Source organism: Trifolium pratense, linkage group LG7 (assembly GCF_020283565.1).
Source record: "Trifolium pratense cultivar HEN17-A07 linkage group LG7, ARS_RC_1.1, whole genome shotgun sequence".
Classification (NCBI taxonomy): domain Eukaryota; kingdom Viridiplantae; phylum Streptophyta; class Magnoliopsida; order Fabales; family Fabaceae; genus Trifolium; species Trifolium pratense.
Genome location: NC_060065.1, coordinates 16949783 through 16972925, shown reverse-complemented (window position 1 = coordinate 16972925; position 23143 = coordinate 16949783). Strand labels below are relative to the sequence as shown.

General features: G+C 33.1%; 2 protein-coding genes across 3 annotated transcripts; one reads left to right on the top strand and one right to left on the bottom strand.

Annotated features, from left to right (window-relative positions):
• The first annotated feature begins 3789 nt into the window (after positions 1-3789).
• Positions 3790-6421, top strand: LOC123894505 (protein-S-isoprenylcysteine O-methyltransferase). Of its 2 annotated transcripts, XM_045944517.1 has the most exons (3): positions 3795-3965; positions 4826-5244; positions 5275-6421. In XM_045944517.1, the coding sequence occupies exons 2-3, from the start codon at positions 5037-5039 to the stop codon at positions 6237-6239; spliced, it is 1173 nt and encodes a 390-aa protein (XP_045800473.1). In that variant the 5' UTR covers positions 3795-3965; positions 4826-5036; the 3' UTR covers positions 6240-6421. The 2 variants fall into 2 exon arrangements, with proteins under 2 accessions (XP_045800472.1, XP_045800473.1); XM_045944516.1 differs by having other exon boundaries at positions 3790-3965; positions 4826-6421.
• Positions 6422-7837: 1416 nt separating this feature from the next.
• Positions 7838-14068, bottom strand: LOC123894504 (AP2-like ethylene-responsive transcription factor At1g79700). The gene is made up of 7 exons (XM_045944515.1): positions 13553-14068; positions 13369-13451; positions 12973-12981; positions 12683-12771; positions 12144-12268; positions 11432-11508; positions 7838-8911 (listed from the first exon to the last, which is right to left on the bottom strand). Exons 1-7 carry the CDS (start codon positions 13753-13755, stop codon positions 8247-8249), a joined length of 1251 nt encoding a protein of 416 aa, XP_045800471.1. The 5' UTR covers positions 13756-14068; the 3' UTR covers positions 7838-8246.
• Positions 14069-23143: the final 9075 nt, after the last annotated feature.

Genomic DNA, 23143 nt, shown 5'->3' with positions numbered 1-23143 from the left:
ATTTTATTCATATTTAATCTTTAACTTTTCTTAACTGCTCGATTTCTTCATCAATTCATTCATATGAATGATATAATAAATCTTCATTTTCTTTTAACTGTAATCTTGATTTTCTTGCATAATAGTATAAATCTAATCTAATTACTCTAAATTTGAAGTTACTATGGTTTAATTCATTATGCTTCATAATTTTGATATTTCATTTTATATGCAAACAATTAGTTTCTTCACAGTATAATGCTTCTTACTCTGTTTTATTTAATACAGATAATAGCAATGGGAATATATATGAGCACTCCAAAAACTGAAAAGTTTTCTGAAGATGGGGAAAATGAGTCTTAGATATGGTTTATCATCTATGCAAGGCTGGCGACTGGCGTGCATCAATGGAAGATGCTGTTAGTATATTACCCTATTCAATTACGTGACAGTTGAGTCACTTAAGTGACTTGTCACATGAGCGTTAACTTTATCAAAATTGGTCTTTTGCAAAAGAGGTAAAGATAGTGGCCAAAAATGCTATTTTGAAATAAAGGGGGCCAAAATTGCAATTTTTTGAAACTTAGGAGGCCAAAACTACAATTTAACCTTTCTTTTATTATCACGATGAGTTAACCCAAAAATAGTAATATGCACTTTCGTGTCTAATATTACCCTATTCAATTAAGGCTTAAATGCAGTTTTACCCCCCTGTTTTGATTAAATCGGAATTTTACCCCTCCTGTTTTAAAACGCGGACTTTTACCCCCTCTGTTTTATAATTTTTTGGATTTTGCCCCCTTAAAATTCTGCTTTCGAGTCACAACTTCAAAGTGTCGCACACAACTCAATTTAGATCAATAATTCACCAAACGTATACCGAAATGACCGTAATCGAGTTATCTTTCCACATAATCAAACCTAACTAAATTTTTAGTTACAATGAGAGATTAATTACCGTTTTAGTGAAGGTATGTCCCCCAAAATTCTGCACAAAATCTGCTTTCGAGTCACAACTTCAAAATTTTGCACAAAATTCCATTTGGATCCATAATTCACCAAACGAGTACCGAAAATGACCGCAATCGAGTTAGTTTTCCATAGAATCAAACTCCACTAAATTTGGAGTTACAGAGAGAGATTAATTATCATTTTAGTGAAGGTCTATCCAAATCAATTATTGTATGGAACTACTACTGGTATTTTTGTCATGTCTCTCACCCTATAGCTCATTTTTCAACAGTATTTACATGTCCGAAAATCTAACGAAATTACCCTTGTTGTCATTTAAATTTCGTCAAATTTGGAGTTACGATGTGTTTGGTAGACGATGTTGAATTTGAAGGTCATAAGTAGATTTCTACAAAATTAGTAATTGGACAGACTTTCACTAAAACAGTAATTAATCTCTCTTTTTAACTCCAAATTTAGTGAGGTTTGATTCTGTGGAAAGCTAACCCGATTATGGTAATTTTGGTATCCTTTTGGTGAATTATTGATCCAAATTGAGTTGTGTACGAAGCTTTGAAGTTGTGACTCGAAAGTAGATTTTGTGCAGAATTTTTGGGGACATACCTTGACTAAAACGGTAATTAATCTCTTTTTGTAACTCCAAATTTAGTGGGGTTTGATTCTGTGGAAAAATAACTCGATTACGGTCATTTCGATATCCTTTGGTGAATTATTGATCCAAATTGAGTTGTGTGCGAAGCTTTGAAGTTGTGACTCAAAAGCAGGTTTGTGCAGAATTTTGGGGGACATACCTTGACTAAAACGGTAATTAATCTCTTTTTGTAACTCCAAATTAAGTGGGGTTTGATTCTGTGGAAAGATAACTCGATTACGGTCATTTCGATATCCTTTTTGTGAATTATTGATCCAAATTGAGTTAAAACAGTGAGGGTAAAAGTCCGCGTTTTAAAACAGTGGAGGTAAAATTCCGATTTGATCAAAATAGGAGGAGCAAAACTGCATTTAAGCCTTCAATTAATAACACCCACTATTTTTGTAAATGTGTTGGGAAATTAGGAAAGCATTAATTCAAGTGGAAATTAACTTCGTCACAACCTCAAGATTAATATTTCTATTATCGCTTGTCTATAAACTATAAATTAATTTATAAATTATCTACTATTTTCACTAGCCTTGTAAAAATTGCTTATAAAAAAAAAAATTAGCCTTGTAAAAATTTTAATTTTATAATCATATTTAACCGTAAGCAAATATTAGGATGAAGATCTATTTTGTTCATTCACAATTTTTTATTTTAATTTAATCTTGACAAAATTAAATTTTAAATTTGTCTCCAACATTTTCATCTTAGAAATAAATTAATCTATGATTCTTTATAATATAACAATTAATTTGTGTCCCTTCGGGACATCCCATAAAATTCGAACGATTAATTTGTATTTACCGTAAAAATATACTTCCTCCGTCCCAAATTTGATTGACACAGTTGACTGTTGTGCACTATTCACACATGTTGCTTTGACCTTATTTTTCTACTAATAAACAAAAAATATATTAGCATATAAGATGTTGTTTGATTCGTCTCGATGAGTATTTTCAAAATATCAAATTTTTATAATTTTTACTATTATACAATTAAAAATATTAATCGTCAAAGTTATGCATCGGCATACATGAAATAGTCAACTGTGTCAATCAAATTGAGACGGAGGGAGTAAGAGACTAATTTAAATTTAATTTTTCAGCTATTAAACTTTTTATTTTGACCGTTGAAAACTTGATAGTTGAAATGAGTCCTAAAATAGTCTTCACTCAAAATATTAGTATATATTATTCTCACCATCCCAAAATATAAGAACTCATTGACCACTGCACGTATGCCGATACATAATTTTGAATACAAATATTTTTAATTTTATATTAGTAAAAATTATAGAAATTTGATATTTTAAAAATATTAATCGAAACAAATCAAACAACATATTATATGATAATATTTACATTTATATATTTTTAGAAAAATACAGTCAAAACAAGACATATGAATAGTTCATTTAAAATATTCATCGAATCAAATCAAACAAGACCTTATATGATAATATTTACATTTATATACTTTTAGAAAAATACTATTTCTTGTGCGTTTGATCTGCTAAAAAACAGGGGACTGGATTGGACAACTTTTGTTGTACCCTGTTTGATTTGAAACTGATTATGAGACTGGACAAATTAGGTAGCAAGAGACAAGAGAAAAACAAGATTTTTTGTCCCTCACTAAATCATAAGACAACTTTTTGTCCACAATACAACTATATAAAATATGAAAATATCCATTTTATTTTCGAATATCAAAATATTATGGCCCTATATCTCTTCGGTATAATTTTGTCATGTCATGTATTATCTCGTTCTGTCATGTACTGTTCTGTCCAGTTTACGAATCAAACGCACTAGTCAAATAACATCTTTTATAAAAGGCTTAATTAGTAAAATGGTCCCTTAAAGACATTTTTGGTTTCACATTGGTCCCTTAAAGAAAAAAAGGTCTGAATAGGTCCCTTAAAGAAAAAAAAAGGTCCGAATAGGTCCCTTAAAGACATCTCCGTTAATCAGTTTGGTCCCTAAAAAGAGGTCCGAATAGGACCAAACTGATTAACAGAGATGTCTTTAAGGGACCTATTCGGACCTTTTTTTCTTTAAGGGACCTATTTAGACATTTTTTTCTTTAAGGGACCAATCTAAAACAAAAAATACTATTTTACTAATTAAACCTTTATAAAATGACATGGAGAAAGTATTATTCAAAATAAATAAAAAATAAGTATATGATAAAGGAGTTTAGTACTATTTTTGGTGTGTATCCATCAACAGAGGGTCGCGTTGTTGGTTCACTTCAGAGTACAGAGATAACATTACAGGAGAAAGACAACAATTCTCTATTTTCAACTCAAAAGTTCAAACTACTCATAGCTTCCACTCTCGCTCCAAACTCAATTTTCATTTTTCTTTAACTGGTACCTTTTCCTAATTCCTATGCTATCTTCTTTGTTTCATTTTTCCATTTTCAACTCCTTCGTAAGGTTGTTTTGCACCTTGTTTTGTATCTGCACACCATGTGTTTGTTTATTTGTCTAAGTTGGTTACACGCTGTAATATTTGCTGTTTTGTGTGGTCACAAATTTATGAGTTATGTGCTGATGAACTGATTATTCAATTGCAAGTATTAAACTGTTAGAGGGTCAGCCAAGAACACTTAGATGAGATGGTAAGAGTCTCTTCCAGCTTACCTAAAGGTCACAGGTTCAAATTCAGTCATAGAAATGAAGTAATTTTAGATCTTTTTAGGGAGAGTTTTGCAGCCCATTTGTGGTTTTATCTGGCTCGAGAGATTAGTCTATACAGTTGTGTGAGAGGATACCTGGTTCACAAAAAAGTAACATTGGTAGGGGATCTTTTTGTTGTTGTTGGAATGTGCTAAAGGAGGGTTTATGATTTGTGACATTTTTCATTTTGTGTTTATCATAACCTTTTAGTTCTGTTAAGTTGATGATAATCTATGAACACTGACGCAAACACAAGATGCACGTTGATACGTAGACACCAACAATAATTTATGAAAATGGAAATGGTTGAATGGGATAGCAAGTGTCAATCCGATGCGTGTTAGACACTGAACACGCCTTCCATTTGAAATGTCAGCCCTACTTGAATTATAATATAGATCGGTTAGTACCTTGTTTATCTTAGGATGTGGAAACATGAAACTAGGTTTGCATTTTATTCTATGATATTTGTTTTGTGGCTGTTTTTGTTATTTGTGCGTACAATCATGCTGTTTAGAGATTGAATGATGTTGGATTTTATTGTTATTAAGGTTGTAGCTGGCTAACCTGCAAAAGGGGGGACAACAAAATAATACATGTTTGATTCCATTGCCTCTTCTTCCAGTTGGATCCATCAATTATGATTAATGGGTAACTCGATGTGTGGAAGCATATGAGCCTGATATCTCCGTTTGCATCTTCGGCTTTGTGATTTTCCCGCAACCAGTGACAAAGTCTTATGTAATTTTGTCTCAAGCAGTGATGGAAGCGGCAAAAGTTCTTTCACACACCAAAGCTGTACCTTTTGGTTTCTCTATTGTGAGCAACAATGTCTCTCTGAGACCTTTCAACAAACAACATCATGCTAATGTAGTTAATAACAGTCATCAACTCAACCCAAGACCCAAGCACATTGGTTTTCGATTGAATTCCACCTATAAAAACTCTTTTCTATCCTTAGTTAAACTGACAAGAAAAAGGCCTGATTTGTTACCTTTTCCCAGATGCTCAATTTCCAACGAAGCCAGCTCAGATTCTAGTAATCCAGTCCTAAAGTACTTCAAAAACCTATCATTTGATTCGATAAAAGCTACCGTTCTGCAGTTGACTCCAATTGATATAGTGAAGTTGACGGGGATATTAGCTGTCATAACTACATCCACAAAATGGACGATTAATATGCTCTTAAATCCTTTCTTTTGGATGTATTTTAGCTGGAGTTGGATGTACTGGCCATGGTTGGTGGCCATAGTGCTTGCAGTTTATGGGTTATACGGCTTTCGAAAACACATGCTTGGTGAGGCAAACATATTTGAGCAATTGGCGATCGTTACATCAGCTTTTACATGGCTCACCCTTGTTCCACCAGCTTATTTCAATGGCTACCTAGAAGGCTGGCCTTTGGTTTTCTTTTTTGTATATCATTACTTCTTTTTCTTCAACGTTAGTGTCCGGAAGCGGCTATACGGGGATTATTATGCTCGGCGTCATGACCCGAAATGGGATGTGAACTTGCCAATGTGGTCTCGCCTTTTATTCAGTGCAGGAATCATGGCTGGCCACTGGCTTGCAGCATTTGAAGGGCCAGAGCTTAGCCTTATACATGGTGCATGGAGCAATCTTGGAATCTGGGCTTTGATTATTGTAACTCTACTGTTTCATTATAATTCCACATTGTATCTTGCTAAGTATTCAGAAAATGTGGTGGTTCCATCTTCTGTTGTGCAATATGGACCTTATCGCTTGTTGCGCCATCCAATATATTCATCGACGATGCTTTTGTTCGTGACATATTGCGTTGCACTTCGAGCACCCTTGAGTCTGATCTTCATTGTAGCAGTTTGTGTGTTATATTATAAGCAGAAAGCAGATATGGAGGAGGCTTTGATGGTTGAGTCTTTTGGCCAGATATACACGGAATATGCAAGCAAAGTTAAGTATAAGTTTATTCCTTTTCTCTATTAGTTAGTCTCCAGAACTGTAGCTTTCAATTGTCAAAATCTCATTAGTGTCAGATTTAGGCAAAAGATAGTGTAACTTATTGAAGTTTATGATAGTGTATGATTTTGTTTACTCTTTATAAGGTAATCTTTAGTTTGTTGAACTTAACCTTAATAATACTATGGTCCCTGTGCACTTGTGTTAAATTTTGTTATTGACTTTCCAATGTTTATATTTTCATTGTTTGAATTTATATACTCTTCCCAATGTTTTGTTTCATATATTTTAGATGGTTTACTGTGTCTTTGTCCAAAAGTAGCTAATATAACTTTAAAATTTGAAAATGACGGATAAATAAGAACAATATTTTCCTAAAATCCGACAATTAAATAGGAACTTAGCAAGTATGTGCTTTAAATGGTGCTAAATTATGCTTCTTGCAATTTCTTCTATTGTGTGACTACTTTCTGGTTTCTGCCACTTCTTTTACTTGAAACATGGCTGGCCTTCCAAATGCATTTTAATTTTGCAGTAGACAAAACAATCAATCATGTATTCATGCCTCCCCACACTCGCTACTAAAAAACCCCTATATTGCTGAAAGCGTCGAATCCATACGGCATAAAAATTTCAGAAGCATGCATTTGAAATGTACAAATATGGCGGTTTTTCTCTGTGCATACATCTAGACTGATGTATATGATGTGGGGGGTTGGGAGGAAAGTACCTCCCTTCATGTTTTATGACTTATGGAGCCATACTCTTGGCTAAACACCTTATAAGCTACAATAGAGACATTTCAATCTTTAAAATTGATTCCAATTTGTTGCATAAAATTACTTTAGATTGAGGTTTTCACACCCAATGGTTGCATTGCAGTTGTATTTTTCTTTATTTCTTATGCAAGAAAAATTAGTTTAGCTAAGTAACTATTTATAAGTAGAACTTAATAGATGTTATGATCCTTCTCAAACAAGGATGAAACTCCCAAAGAAATTAAGGAAGAGAAGAGAATAAAGTAAAATAAAATTGTTCAAATTCTTTTTATCCCATTCATCCATTTGTCAGATATATGTAGATGATTTAGTTGCCTAGATTTGTGCGTCAGCAGGCAAGAGTACAATGATAGTAATAATATTCTAACAGAATACTGAATGCCCTCATTGTCTAATGTGTGACAATTTATATGCTTCATGCGTTTTCATTAAAATCATACCAAAAAAAATATTGTCGAAATTAAAATCAAACAACTAAATTGATAAGCTTCTAATCTTTTGAAGCCTTGCCAAATGGGCCAAATTGCAATCTGTGGTCCAATATCACTTTGTCTGAAAATACACATTTAGACATAGCAAAAAACCTTTTTTCTTTTCTTTTTCATTTAGACAAAGCAAGTTTTAGTTACCTCCTTACAAAACTCTAAGTTACTAAAGTCTCTTTTCTATTAAAGTTCAAATGGTAAGCTCCAAAAACCAGTACAATTAAATATGTCAAAATGTAGAGAGTTTATTTTGTCGTCTTACCATTTTCTTAAACATCATCCGCAACTTAAGTAGGGAGAACGTTTTTCTCCAAATTTAACGGATGGATAAAAATAGGGCGCACGAGAAACTCATAGGGCGGCAAAAGAAACTCTCCAAAATGTCTATATTCTTAGCCCACTCTTAGATGAATATTGCATTATTTCTCAAGAAAAAGATATATCTTTAATTGTTCCATTTCTCCATCTTATTAACCAATGGAGAAAAACAAAACAAAGGAACAAACTAGTTTGCTAAAAAAAAAAAACACTTAAATATGGTTTATGCTCCTTTTTGCTGTCTACTAAAATCCAAACCTAAAATGAAAGACAAGAAAAATCTAAAACCAATTGTAACACTTTCACAATTCACCCAATCTTCACATCAATCTACCCACCAATCCCAAACAACACATTCCAACCAACAATTTCTAAACAAACCCAACAAATTCTATTCCATGTAGCTTAATCCAACATCACCATTGATCAACACATCAAAATCAAATAGAATATTACAAAGAAAATGTAGTTGTTGAAGATGATGGTGAAGAAGATTCTAAGGATAATAGTTCCTTCTCCTTCTTGTTATCATCATCATTCACAAACATGTTTCCAACATCTCCATTTAATAATCCTCCACAATCAATACCCTTCAAAACTTCACTAATATTGATATCACTTTCAACACCACCATAAGGTTCTTCTGTGTTGAACATTAAACCAATGTCTTCCACAAAACCCGAGCCATCGAATATGTCAATTAAATCTTCACCGCCTTTGTTGAAATCCATGTTTGTGTCTTGAAACTCTAACAACCCATTATACATGCAGCTCCAATCTTGGTCAAAGTAATGATCCATAACATTAACTATTGTATGTTCCTCATGAACAATTGGAGACACATGTTGTTGATGTTGTTGAACCTGTTGATTTTGTGGTTCCATTTCTGTAGGTGGTGTAGCTGTTGTTTGTTCTTCTGATAATTCTTCAGAATCAGAGGAATTATTAGGAACAATTTCTGTTATTGTTTGTTGTTGTTCTGTTTGTTCTGTTTCATCATTTTTCTTATTCTTTGATTTGTCCATGTAATTGCTTATGTCGAAATTTGTCACTGCATTCATTCCTCTGTACTCTATTGCTGCCTTATCATATGCCACTGCTGCCTCTTCTTGAGTTTCTTCAAAACAAACCACAAATTTATCTCATAAGATTAGGCACTAAAAAAATGTTACTACTAATTGAGAAAAAGAAAATTAAAGGCTAAGGACCAAAAGTGTATACAAATTTGCACATATCTCTAACCATGAAGTTGGAATGTATTCATTCAAAATCACGGCTATTCATGTGATTAGCACGTTATTTTATTTTGATTCAACAGTCGTTGATGGGTTGACTGCGTGAATGTACATGATTTTTAATGCATTTAATCCAAATCATTCTAACCATAGAGTTGGAACATATGCATTCAAAATCATATTCATTTACACAGTCGGCACATTGTTTGTTTGATTTTGATCCAAGGGTCACTCTCGATGGGTTGACTGTGTGAATGTACATGATTTTGACTGCATTCAATCTAAATCATTCTAACTATAGAGTTGGAATATATGCATTCAAAATCATATTGTTTGTTACTGTCGGCACATTGTTTGATTTTGATTCAAGGGTCACACTGATGCGCTGACTATGTGAATGTACAGATTTTGAGGGCATTCAATCCAAATCTTTCTGACCATGGATTAGAATGTATGTATTCAAGATCATGTTCGTTCACATGGTCGGAACATCGTTTGATTTTGATTCAATGGTCGCTGATATGCTGACTTCGTGAATACACAGGATTTTGACTACATTCAATCCATCTAACAATGATGTGACACATTTATATATTAGTTCCTAAAACATCTTGACATAATATTCTGTATAATGATATAGAATATTGAAAGTGTATATAATTTTTAATAGTGAAAGTCTATAATTTTTAAAGTTAATTAAAAATTGGTTGCTTACTAATCAATTCATAAAGGAATAAAAACTAGCATAAAGTTAACCTTATGACATAAAATCTTACAATGTTTTTTTAAAAAAAGATTAGAATCAAGATTCAGGGATCAGGATTACTATTCACGTGCCTACTGGATTTTTTGGGTGGGAGAAGTTGTTAGTGTCTTGTGGATCTAGTTAACTTTTTCACTTGATCTAATTAGCTTTTTGTACTTAAGATTAAGAATATAATAATAATTAAAAACAAAATTATTTTTATTAATCTTTCACAAGATCCGGACATTTTTTATTATAGCTTTTGACCGACATGTTGGCAGAAGATTGTGGATACTTCATGAGTCAAGGATCTGCTGTACCCTCCAACATGCTTATCTATACTATAGGGTTTAAGGCTCTAATGTCAAATGTTAGATTGAACTTGGCCAACAAAACAAATTATGAATAAGAAAATAATACAATAAAATAATATTTAGACATTTTTATTAATTTGAAGGAGTGACACATCACACATATACATTTATCTTATCTATATATCTACTCATCAGCAAATTTTAATACATCTATAACATGTGACAATTTATTATGGAAAATAAACTTTTTAGTATGGTTGACACTTGAGAAGTACAATTAGAATTCATGGCATTGGCAAAGCAAAACTCTAACTTTATTAAAGGGTACTTAGGTAAATTAAAATTTTGAATTTGTTAATAAATAAAAATATATTAGTAATCCTATTAAAACATACTAAATGTTAATTTTTGAATTAGTATTAGATTTTTTAAGGTAAAAAATGCAAAGCAAAGAAAAGAAAATAACATTTGTAGCTAGCTGTATGTGAGTGTCCTATGCTATGTGGTGAGACCAGAAATTGATGCATATTTCTGCAACTAGAGGACAAGAATACTGCAACAGCAACAGTTCATGCAACCACACATCTCACACACATGGAGCCTAAAACTGCAGCTTTAACCCAAATTCATTCATGTTAATTATGAGAATTGTACTGTAGTTTTACAAGCTGTAATTCTAATTACAACTTCCAAGTGCATTTTTGTCCTTTACTTAAAATATCAATCATTTGACTTAAACTAAGGGCTGAACTTATGGACCACAGTGTTTCCGACCGTCCGATTAAGATCGAACAGCCACTAATGTCCTGACAGCATGACTACGTGTAATTGAATTTATAACCTATTCTGTATATACAGTACACATTTTTGGGACCCAAATTCTACACAGTCGACTTTTCTGTGCAGTCGTGCCATTAATAACCGTCCGATCGTGATCGAATGGCTATAGAACGACTGCACCTAATACATTGTCGATTTTTTTTTGTGTTATGTTAATTTAAAATAAAATTAGTAAACTTTTTGGTGAAAATGTAGTGATGTGGGGCAATTTATGGATTTGAAAAAGGACCAGAATAAATTCTCTTTGCCTTCATGGCACATAAATGGAAAATTAGTACTTTGCATTTGACAAATTGTACTTTCCTATTTATATATATATTGTCACATATGCCACGTGACTTCTTTTTAAGGCATAGTTTGCATAAGTAGACAGAGAAATTGGTTAGTAATTAACCAAAGAAAAATTACACTAATTTACATTTTCATTTTGATTAGTTAGTTTGGTTATAATCATTTTCCTAGAATCCAAAAGTTTGAAATAATTTTGATAAAAAAAAACTTACTGTAAGTGCCTAAGTAGAGGTATTTGTTACCACAAACTCTTCCAATGCGAGCTTCCCAGCGACCATTATGGTGATGCCTGTTTAAATTTCAATTTAAAATTAGCATATACTTTTTATTTCATAAAGAAATTTTGTACAATTTAAGATAATTTAATTGCAAAGTAAATAATGACAACAACTATGCTATGCACATCTCATTAAAGTAATGTGGACATGACATTACTGAATTCTTGTTTTAAAAAATGGTAAGCATATTTGCTAAAGTGGCACAAACAAACAACTAATAAATTGACTGTAGTTTTAATCTGGACCGTTCGTAAGAATTTGAACGGTCGAAAATTGATTTGTATGATATAAAACTTCTAATCAAGTATTTCTAAGAAGTTCCGACACATATACATATATCAGACGACACAGTGACACCTTATTAAAAAAAATAGACACAATGACATCAAATATTTCTATGAAGTTATGACACAGATAGCAGACACAATAATACGTTATTAAAAAAAAGTCAGACACAATGACACCGATAAAAATGTGAAAGAATTAACTGAATGTAATCGTATGTGTCGGTATCATTTTATGACACTAACAAATGTAGACAACAAACATGTCTTCTCAGAAAAATGTTTGTGCTTCATGTGAAATGATTATAATTTTTGTTTGAAATTAATGAATGATTTGTATAAATTTGAATGCTTAATCTTACCTGGCAACTCCACGGTACTTAGAAATGCCTCTAGAAAAGCCACTGCTTTGCCGCCGCAAAGAAGCCAAATACTCTTCTTTTGAGGACTTGTCCATTTCCTCAAACTCTTTTGCATAAGTTTCTATCTGCAAAGTTCTTCCACAAATTAGTATCACACAAAATCATTTAGTTGTGCTGTAAATACAATTCAGTTGGTAGCTGCAGATATATGTTGTTATACGCGTTGGACATGAGTTTTGAATCCACAATTTCTCTTCTTTTTTCCAACGCTTAATTAATGTATAATTCTCACTACTAGATTACTTGACCAAAAAACGTTAAATTAAAAGAATCATTTAGGTCAAAATAGTCTTTTTTATCATGGCAAAATAACCATTAAAATTATCTTAAATATTGACAATTTGACTTTAAATTTGATATTTTGAGACCAAATTGATTATTCTTATTTTTCCAAAACAAAATAGGACTCAATTTATTTTTCATTGACCAATTTAGATCTTTTAGTTTAACTTATGAATAGAAAAATTAAATAAATATACCGGAAAATTCAAGGTTGCATCCTTCCCCCAATACTTAAGTGCTGCAAGATCATAAGTACGAGCTGCTGCTTCTTCAGTATCATAAGCACCTACATCAACATTAATAAATAAAAAATACAATTAATTAAAATTAAAATAAAATAATTGGGACCAAGTGAAAGTGACCACATCATGATCCGAATCTTTCTAAAAAATTCAATAATAATAATTAATTAATATTAATAACTTATAAAATTGGAAAAGTTGACTAGGATTGTCTGAGATCAAAGTGCATGAGAAAGATTACTTACCCAAATAAACTAAACCATCAGCAAGTGTTTGTGAACGTTGCAATGACACAGATATTGCAAAGAATAAAACAAGGTCAGAAATAGATAATAATCACCATTAATATAAATTAATTTAAATAATAATAAACAAAACATAATAGATCTCCTTGTTTTTCTCTCACTTGTCCTCCCTATTTTTAAAAAATATTTTCCTGCCTTAATTTCACTTGAGGGACCAAAAGCTCGGCATCAAGAGTTTAACCTTATAACCTCAAACAAAATACTGAATTCAAATTTTCTCGAATACCGTCATAAAATGGTCATGCCACTTTAATTAACTCTAATTTCTTAAAAATAAAAATATTAAAAATTCACAAAAAAAAACCAAATACTAAAAAAAACATTTAGTAAAATTACCTTGTTTTCCCTTCTTGCTCTGAATGTTGTTCCAAGAACTCTTATCCCAAAGATGAGCTTCAAATCTCCCAGTCCACCTATGTCTAATTTGATCAAAGAAAATTAGTGACATGCAAATGAAACTAAAAACCCATTAATTAATAAAATTCAAAAGGGTAATTAAAAAAGTGATTAAATTTCAAACCTTGTAACTCCTCTATAAATGGAGCTTCTTCTACTACCACCATTTGTTTGGTTCTTCTTTTGCTTGAAATTCTGTGACTTGAGATTGAGATTGTTTTTTGGATTCTTACTCTTAGCACCTCTTTTTTTCTCTGATTGAATTGGATTCTCAAATCCAATAGAAGATGAAGATGATGAACTTGAAGATGGTGGAGACCTCTTCATTTGAAGCCTCAATTTAAGAATGCTACAAAACAAAACAAACAAACAAAAAAAAAAAACACCCTTTTGTCTTAATTAAGAAAGAACACAATGTGTGTGTTTTTTAGATGAATTAGACAAAAATGGTCTTTGAATTTGATATCAAGTTTCAATCTTTCTTTCCTCTTTTATTGATTTTATATGATACCATGTTTGTATTTGTAGTGTTGGTGATGATAATTGAGACTAATAATAGTACTAATTTGGGTTACCTAAAGTGGTTTACCAAAACATAGAGAAAAAAGAGAGAATGATACAGTGAAATAAGGAAAGGAAATTGGTGTGTGTTTGTGTTTTAAAATGAAACATAAAAATATTTAAAAATATATATATATAAATAAAATGGTTTTAACCATGGTTTGGAAATTATAACCATAGGCTAATTAAAATGGTTTGAATTTTGAATAACACTTGTCAAAGTGGTGCAGCCATGCTACCAATAAGAGTATGTATTCTAAGTTGGCTTTCCTGGTTTAGGAATCTCAACTTTTTATTTTATTTGTCACATATTAAACTTTGGTAAATTCTTAGCTACGGCGAAATTTGGTTGGATATCGATACTCTATGAAGGAAAAAAAAATATGACATGATATTGAATTTTATCTATAAATATCGGTGTCTAATCAAAATTTTAAGTATTAGGGTATTCACTTTAAATTTATTTTACATTTTGCAAGATATAAAAATAATAAGAAAAAAAGTTGAAACATACCTTACTTTAATGGTGTCAAGTGTCTATGCCAGCTGCTTTGGGTCTATTTCTGAAACATATTGGTTGGGAACAAAGGCATAATGAGAGAGGAGAAAAAATAAAGATATTATCATAAATTAAATTAGTTGGGAATGTTAAGAAAAAGTCATAGAATAAATTTAACCAAATAATGAAAGAAAACAAAAATGTTCACAGAAATTATGCAAGATTTGAAGACTCTTGCCATTTTGTTTTGTTTGTTTGCTTACATTTTTTTATCCCACACACTTTGAGCATAGTGTTTATTTTGGCTATTTTACATGAGTACATATATAAGCTAGTCTGTCAAAATTTGTGTGTGCAATTTACTAGACAGTTAAAATAGTCAGTGACTTGGAAGTTGAATTAATAGTCTAAGTAGAATAATCTGTTTCACAGATTCAAACATCAATAAAATTTGTTCTAAAAAACCAAACTAAATTCTTAGTTTGAATTCCATATTTAATTTATCTATGACACTAACTACATGTTTTTATCAATTTGGTTAGACGAGTTACATACCCTTTTTTATTTTGGGGAAAATACTTTTAAAATTGTTTAGTGATTAAACTGCTCTTTTAAATTCCACTAAAAAGAAAAGGCCCATATTTAGGGGTACAATGGGTTGATTTGGTGTTTTTTTTTCCACCACTCGACCATTTAATCTGGTCGGAGGTTAATTCTGATATCAAGTATGGTTTTAGGGATGACAATTTGACCCATATCCAGAAGGTACCCGCAAAAAATACTCACAACAGGTAGGGTAAAACCCCACATTTTGAGTACGGGCACAAGCATGAGTAATTACCCACAAAAATGAACGGACATGAATGCGGTTTCAGGTACCTTAGTACCCACCTCACCCCATACCCACATAATATATATTTATTTATTTTATTTATATTATTATATAATAATATATGTATATCAATTTTAAGAAATACAATAATATTAAACTATTACATATTTTTAAAATAAATATTTGTTTATAACATAATACAAACACAACATGTGAATACGTCAACATAAATATCAACTTTAACATGAGATTAGTAATAATTTTCATGAGTCAACATTAAATTTTTTGAACAGCTAGGGTTTTAGAATAGCATGCCACCATCTCTCCACCAAACTCACCCTCCTCTCAACCCAAACTCTTCAGTCACGATGTAGCCTAGTCTCACAGTGGTGCGACCAATTTCTACGAAATCGCTATGCCACCATCTCACACCCCTTTTGGGTTGTTTCCAGAAGACGCTGACGGTTTCGCTCATCACAGCGCTACAACCGATCGGTGGTTTCAACAATAGCAATCAATCAATGAGATACATAGGCCTAGAGAGACAAACACTATCTCATAATTCAGGAATTTGTCGTGTTCCATTGGACTGACAGAAGAAGAAAAAGAAAAAGAAATAACCATGCTGCTGAGTACAACAGTGGTGGTCGATGGTTCTAAAGTGGTAAGAGGCCAGGATTAATCACGCTGCTGAGAAAAACAGTGGTGTTTTTTCTGCCTTGCCTTTGAATTTAATGTGGGTTGTTCATCTCTGTATGCGGTTCTATTGTAAGTTTCCCATGATCCGAATTCATCAAGACCTATTGCGGCCAGATAATGTTCGAAAGAGCTAGGTGAATCGACGCTCCGTGTTGACGGTTGTGGTCATTGGTCGTGCTAATGGGTCGATGGTTTTTGGCGATTCTTGCGCTCGTGGTGCTCAGCTCCCTTGATTGACCATCCCTTGGTCTGGCTTTCGTTTGGTTCTGAGTGGCAAAATTTCAACAGGACTTGTTCAAAGGATGATATTTCAATATCCTTATCAATAATTGGTTTCAAACTGTATTGCTTGAAAAAGCATCATCGCTTGCTGCTTGCCGCAGGGAGTAGTGTGGGTACGTGGAGTGTTTTCTTGCTGGCGGTTGGTCCATTCGCCTCGATTGTCTAGGACTTCCTATTTTATCTTTTAAGATTAGATAGAAGTTGGAATATTTGATTGTTCTACGCGCTTGGACTATATGTCCCCACAACTCTTGTATATCTTTTATTTTCTTTTTTATTAATAATATGAGCTATAAGTGGAGAACGGAGAAAGATAGAGATTCCAATTAAGTTTGGATGTCTTTCTCTACCTTGATGTCTAGATGCTCTTAATTTATTAAAAAAAAACATTAAAATATTTGAAATATTTTTAATTCTATTAAAACGATATGATATTTTATAATTGATCGATTTATTTTAAGCAAAAATGCGGGTAACGGATACAGTTATGGGTAGTTATGTACCCATAGGATATAGGCACGGGTGAAAAGATTGTTACCCATGCAGGTATGGGGATGGGTACAAATATTTTTTTCAAATTGCGGGTATGGGGATGAGTACTATAGTACCCTACTCATTGCCATACGTAATTGGTCCCAACCCCCTCTCGATCGTGGTTGTGGGGGATCGAACCATGGTCATCCTTTAGGATGACAAATTGACTCATACCCAGAGGGTACCCACAAAATAAATCCACAATAAATAGGATAAAAACCCGCATTTTAGGTACGAGCATAAGTATGGATAATTACCCACAAAAATAATGGGTATGGGTGCGGGTACGGCTACCTTAGTGGCCACCCCGCCCCATACCCACATAATATATATTATTTTAATTATATTATTATATAATAATATATGTATATCACTTTAAAAAAAATACAAACATAATAAAAATATTACATATTTTTAACATACAAATATAATGTAAATATGTCAACATAGTTTCTTTTTTTTTTTTATTTTACAAAAATGTCAACATGGTTATTGTTGGATATGTCTTGAAATCTCGGTAACAAGAAGTCAGAAAATCATGTTTTTGGGAGATTCTGCCTGCTCATGCCCAGGCGTGGGAGCTCACACCCAGGCGATGCGCATTTTGACAGCATGTGTTGTTTTGCTATTTTTTTGGGAAAAAAATATTTTCTTTGAGGGTACTCTGACTTGGATTTGTTTTATTTTAAAATAGATTTGTTACTAGTTTTTTGGCATATATTTTTCTATAAATAGGGATCAATTTATTAGGATTTTCAATTAAGGGAGCAACAATGTAGGGTTTTCAACAATTAGGGATCACTTTATTATGATTTTCAATTAAGGTAGCAACAATGTAGGGTTTTCAATTAGGATTTGCCGCCGACCCGACACAAGGTTAAGGTTTTGGAGAGAAACAAGAGAGGTTGTCTCTCGGGTTGACTCTAAGGTTGGGCAAAGGGGATTGATTGATTACACCTTGGGAAAAACTTATCAAATTGAATCTCTTGGCCACGGGAAGAGATTCGGGTTTTGGGTATAATTAGGATTAATTTTGTAACCTAATTGTGAATTTCTTTGTAAAGTTACTCTTTGATATAGTGGAACGGAGGGGCTGCTCTCTCCCCAGACTAGGTCATTATTGGACCGAACAGGGTAAACAAATTATCGTGTTCTTTCTTCTCCATTATCTTGTTTATCGTTTGTGATTATTATTTCTTATTCCGCTTATTATTTGGTTGCCGCTCTATTGCTCCACACATCAAGTTCTTTTATTGGTGTGATTTTACAACGAATTCACAACAATTGGCGCCCACCGTGGGCCAATCGGAACAATTTGAAGCGAGTGCCATGAGTTATAATTCGGATATCGAGGGGCTTTCCGAAAGCAATTTGGAATTGTGGAAAGTGAAGATGGAAGCAATTTTAATGTTCGGGATGATGGGTAAAACATGAAGTGTTGTTACCCGATGCCTCGAAGATAAAGAGTTAACGGAGAAGAAGGTCGGCCTGGAGAGGCAGTGGTAATAATACTCGACATCAGCCTGGAGAGGTCGTGCTAAGAATACTCGGGTTACTATCTGAAACAATAACATTATTATTATGCGGAGGTTCTAGTGGAAGTTGGGAATCAGTGGAGTGTTGAGTCATAGACGTTGGATACTTCTATCACATGTGGTCAAAGAATGAATACTTTGAGACTCTAGAGCTAGTTGAAGGTGGAGTTGTTCATCTTGAAAAGGGGAAAGCATGAAGGTTCAAGGTATAGGTTCAGTTTGTCTTACGAAGTTTGACAATCATGAGTTTCTTTACACGATGTGAAGTATGTTTCTGAACTTAGATGCAAAGATAGTTGGTTCTACTATTGGTCATGCATCTATAACTAGTGGTGATTCTCATAATGTGGTTGAGTTGTGGGACTTCGGGTGGACCTGTTAGTGACATGGGTTTAGTTGGACTAGTGAACAAGGTTTACTAGGTGTTGAACTAAACTGGAATTGTTGGAGACTAACAATAGCTTGAAGTATGTTTCAGAGGAGTTGGAGAGGTTTTGTGTGTTACAAGGTGGAGATCATGGTGGGTATACTTTGGTGGAAACTCGGTTTGAGGTGGAGTCTTCCAATAGTGGTAGACAGTCAACATTAGCTCTTGACTATCTAATCGGAGATAGGGAGGAGAGTGGTATTGTTGAACCAAAGGGGGATGACCATGGAGACCTCGTGGGTTATGTTTCAATTGTAGTTGAAGAAGTGCAAAACCTTAAGAGAATCTTCAGGGAGGCAATTGAAAGGAACGGTGATCAGACTTGGTAACTTGTGGGACTACTGGAGGTAGTTGGATACAAGGAGAGTTTGATGTTGCAGCTTGTGGAACCGCCTAAAATTTCAAGGTTGTTTCGGAGCCAAGCAATACTTGGAGAGGACGGAAGGCATTCTAGGGGTTGAAGGGTGGTGGAGGCTTGTAGGGCTATCCCAAAAATACATGGATAGTCGAAGGTAAGCGATTCTTTAGGAGGACGGAAAAGGCACAATCCGGAGGCTGAAGAAGGATGGTGGAGCTTGTTGAGCTATCTAAAATTCCGATGATAGTTGGGAGCAAGCACTTCTTTAAGGAGGTACGGAGTTGACCACTTCGGAGTCTTAAGAGGGTGCGGTGAATCTTGTGGGTGCTACCAAACATCGTATGGTAGTGGAAGGCAAGAAATTCATGAGGGCGGAAGGCATTTCGAGGGATGAAGGGGAGGTACAGCTTGCGGGAAGCAGGTGGAGGATGATACCTAGGTCAAGGTTCAAGTGAGACTTGGACTTGGTCGGTGATCTTGAATGGGAGAGTTCAAGGAGGATGGAGAGCAACACGGTGGTTGATGGGATCACCATCGATTTAATGGCAAGGTGGAGAATTGTTGGATATGCCTTGAAATCTCGGTAACAAGAAGTCAGAAAATCATGTTTTTGGGAGATTCTGCCTGCTCACGCTCAGGCGTGGGAGCTGGCGTGCAGAATTGGGATCAATTCTGCCTTCCCACGCCCAGGCGTGGGAGCTCATGCCCAGGAGCAACACGTTTTGACAGCATGTGTTGTTTTGCTATTTTTTTGGAAAAAAATATTTTTTTGGAGGGTACTCTGACTTTGATTTGTTTTATTTTAAAATATATTTGTTACTAGTTTTTTGGCATATATTTTTCTATAAATAGGGATCACTTTATTCATAGAAATATTAAGGGAGCAACAATGTAGGGTTTTCAATTAGGATTTGCCGCCGACACAAGGCTAGGGTTTTGGAGAGAAACAAGAGAGGTTGTCTCTCGGGTTGACTCTAGGGTTGGGCAAAGGTGATTATTATTGCTTATTCCGCTTGTTATTTGGTTGTCGTTCTATTGCTCCACACATCAAGTTCTTTTATTGGTGTGATTTTACGACGAATTCACAACAGTTATGAACTTTAACATGAAGATAATAATAATTTTGTTTATAATTTACATGGGTCAACATTAAAATCTTTGAATTTTTTTTTAATTATGTCAAAACAATATGAAATTTTATAATTGATTGATTTATTTTTAGTAAAAATACGGATAACGGGTACGAGTATGGGTGCTTAGGTACCCATAGAGTATGGGCACGGGTGCATAGGTTGTTACCCACGCGGGTATGAGGGTGGATACGATTATTTTTTCTAACTGTGGGTATGGGGATGAGTACTATAGTACCCTACCCATACCTTACCCATTGTCGTCCCTATCCCTAACAAGTGCAGCGCCAATGACCACTGAACCAACTAACAATGAGTGAATAAAAAATCTATCATTTGAGGGGAGCATACCTAAAAAAAAAAATGATTCCTCTATTGCTCAAAGCATTTATTTCATTATTTTCACCATTCAACATAAAAGTTTTCATCATTTAAGAATTTATTTCTTTGAAGCTATTTTTTATCATCCCACTTTCGACACTCATTCCTTAAAGGAATGTTTCTTATCATCCGACAAATTTTCTTGAAAGAGGATGTGATGGATTCATCGATCATATTCAATGTCGTATAAGTTGTATCATACGTTCAAAACATGTTATAATGATGATACTAAAAAGTCATCAATATCATGGATTGATATAATCTCCGATTACTCAATGATCCTAGCTAGTAGGAGAGTGAAAGATTCAATAAATAAAATATTAATAATATTTATTTATTTAATATTTCTCTCTTCTGATGGAATCGTCCAATAATTGAAGAAGATCTTGACTTCTTGACATATCATACATCATAAAATCAATATCAATCAAAGAACAACAATCATACACATCATTAATTAAGCATCCGTGAAATTCGTGACTCAATTTCATAGAAGAACTCATATTTAAAAATAAAACCCCCAAATTGAAAAATTAGGTTTTGACTAAACATGTTAATTTGTACCGAAAGATTCTCCGGTAATCACTAAGTTGATCCCGAAACCCAATTTCTCAATTAATTTATATCATCAAAGGAATGAATATTTACTCACCTCTTGTAGACTTTCAAAAGCTCCAATTGTTCTTGTCGGGTACATCAGTCTATCATCCGTCAAGTGTTCTCTTCTTTGACCTTTCTACCACCAATGACTTAGTATGAATTCTTAGATCCCTTTGTAAACTTCGTGCAAAAGTATTCTAGGGTTATTAGGATTTAACCTCGTTTCAGTCGGTTTTTATATTGAAGCCCAAAATATTTCTCAAGGGTTTTGAAGTAAAATCATGCATGTAAGTTTGCTGACGTAGGAAAATTATTTATCATTGTAAAAAATTATTTACGTCATAAAAATCATTTTGAATTTTGGGATGATAATTTATCACAAGTGATAGTCAATTAATAACAACATTTTGGACTTAGATTTGAATTTCTTTAGGAAATACTTGAATATAGTAGCTATATAACCCCTTGTTCAAACTTGATACATGACTAAAACTATTTTATGTGCTTAGTGTAGTTTTTTTTTACCGTGGTTAGTGTAGTTTTTATTCTCTCTTAAATTTGTCATATTTTTGTTGGGCCGTTAGAAGAGCCCATAGTACATTGGATATTTAGAAATCACACAAGTGAATTAGACAATGTAATATCTCAATTATTTAATTGGAGATTCTATGGTGCATTTTCTTTTTGGACTGTATTGGTGCAATCCTTTTTTTTAACAAACTTTTATTTATTGCACATGAGTCTCCCATCAAGTAAATATTCATTTACAAATTACAAAAAAAAAAAAAATTTATTTCAATTAAAAACAAATCATGTGTAATAATAATAAAAAAAGATAATATATGTGATAAGCCTCAACGACCTATTTCCTTTCTAGCATCAAGTAAAGCTAATACTTGACCAAATTGAAAACCCTAAATCCCAAATTGAAAAACCATCGTGTGAGCCTGAATACCCATGACAAATTTAACCTTAATTCCATCTTCTTGTCCCCATTAAAAATTCTATCTATTTCACTCACTCAGTTGCGCTATCAAGCAATCCACTAACATAATGAACAACGACGAATTCATCTTCTTCATTCCAATGTTTTTTCGAATTCGTTCAACCTTCACTCCTGCCCTCAAGCTTCGTTCCAACAAATTTCACTCCTGCCCTCAAGCTTCGTTCAACCTTCAAGCTCCAGGTTCAATATTCAAATTCGTCTTCAATCTATCAAGGTTCGTTCAACCTTCAACATTCAGATTCGTTGAACTTGAAGATTCGTCCAATATTTTCATGATTTGGTTTCATAAATTGGTAATTAGATTTTGAAATTAGTTTATTGGTTTTTTGTATGTTTTGATTGAGCCTGAATATTTAGACCAAAACCAACATTGAATAGGAAAAGAAAACTTCATGTCATGAACAAGCATGAACTAGCACATAATTATTTAGAATATGATTCAGAATAAATAAACAAATAATAATTTGTATTGACATTGAACCATTAGAACATTACATGAGTTGATATTACTATAAGCATTTGACGAAAATTAGTAATAACTAATACGACAAAAATGCTTCGTTTTGATATACCAGGAAACTGTGTGTACCAGGAAACTACTTACTTTGTGACTGATTATTATTTATTCCAATTGAAGCCTATTGTCATGGAAAAGTGGAAAAAGAATAGGGATGATCAAATATGAAAGCCTAGTTTCAATTTTATGCGACTTTTTTTTTTTTTTCAATTTTAGTTTTAATTTTGTTTTAATTGATTTACAATCACAATTAAAACTAAAAACAATTTAAACATTGGGGTAATTTTGTAACTTTTAATATGATAGGGATTTAGTTGAAATATTAATAGATATAAAGATGCATGGTAAGTACCA

Bases quoted from the DNA above. Each gene is read 5' to 3' on its own strand.
- LOC123894504 (XM_045944515.1), bottom strand. From the start codon at position 13,755: ATGAAGAGGTCTCCACCATCTTCAAGTTCATCATCTTCATCTTCTATT. The intron at 11,509-12,143 runs GTAAGATTAAGC...AAATTTAAACAG, and splicing joins AAGTACCGTGGAGTTGCCAG to GCATCACCATAATGGTCGCT. The intron at 8,912-11,431 runs GTAAGTTTTTTT...TTTGTTTTGAAG, and splicing joins CCTCTACTTAGGCACTTACA to AAACTCAAGAAGAGGCAGCA.
- LOC123894505 (XM_045944516.1), top strand. From the start codon at position 5,037: ATGGAAGCGGCAAAAGTTCTTTCACACACCAAAGCTGTACCTTTTGGT.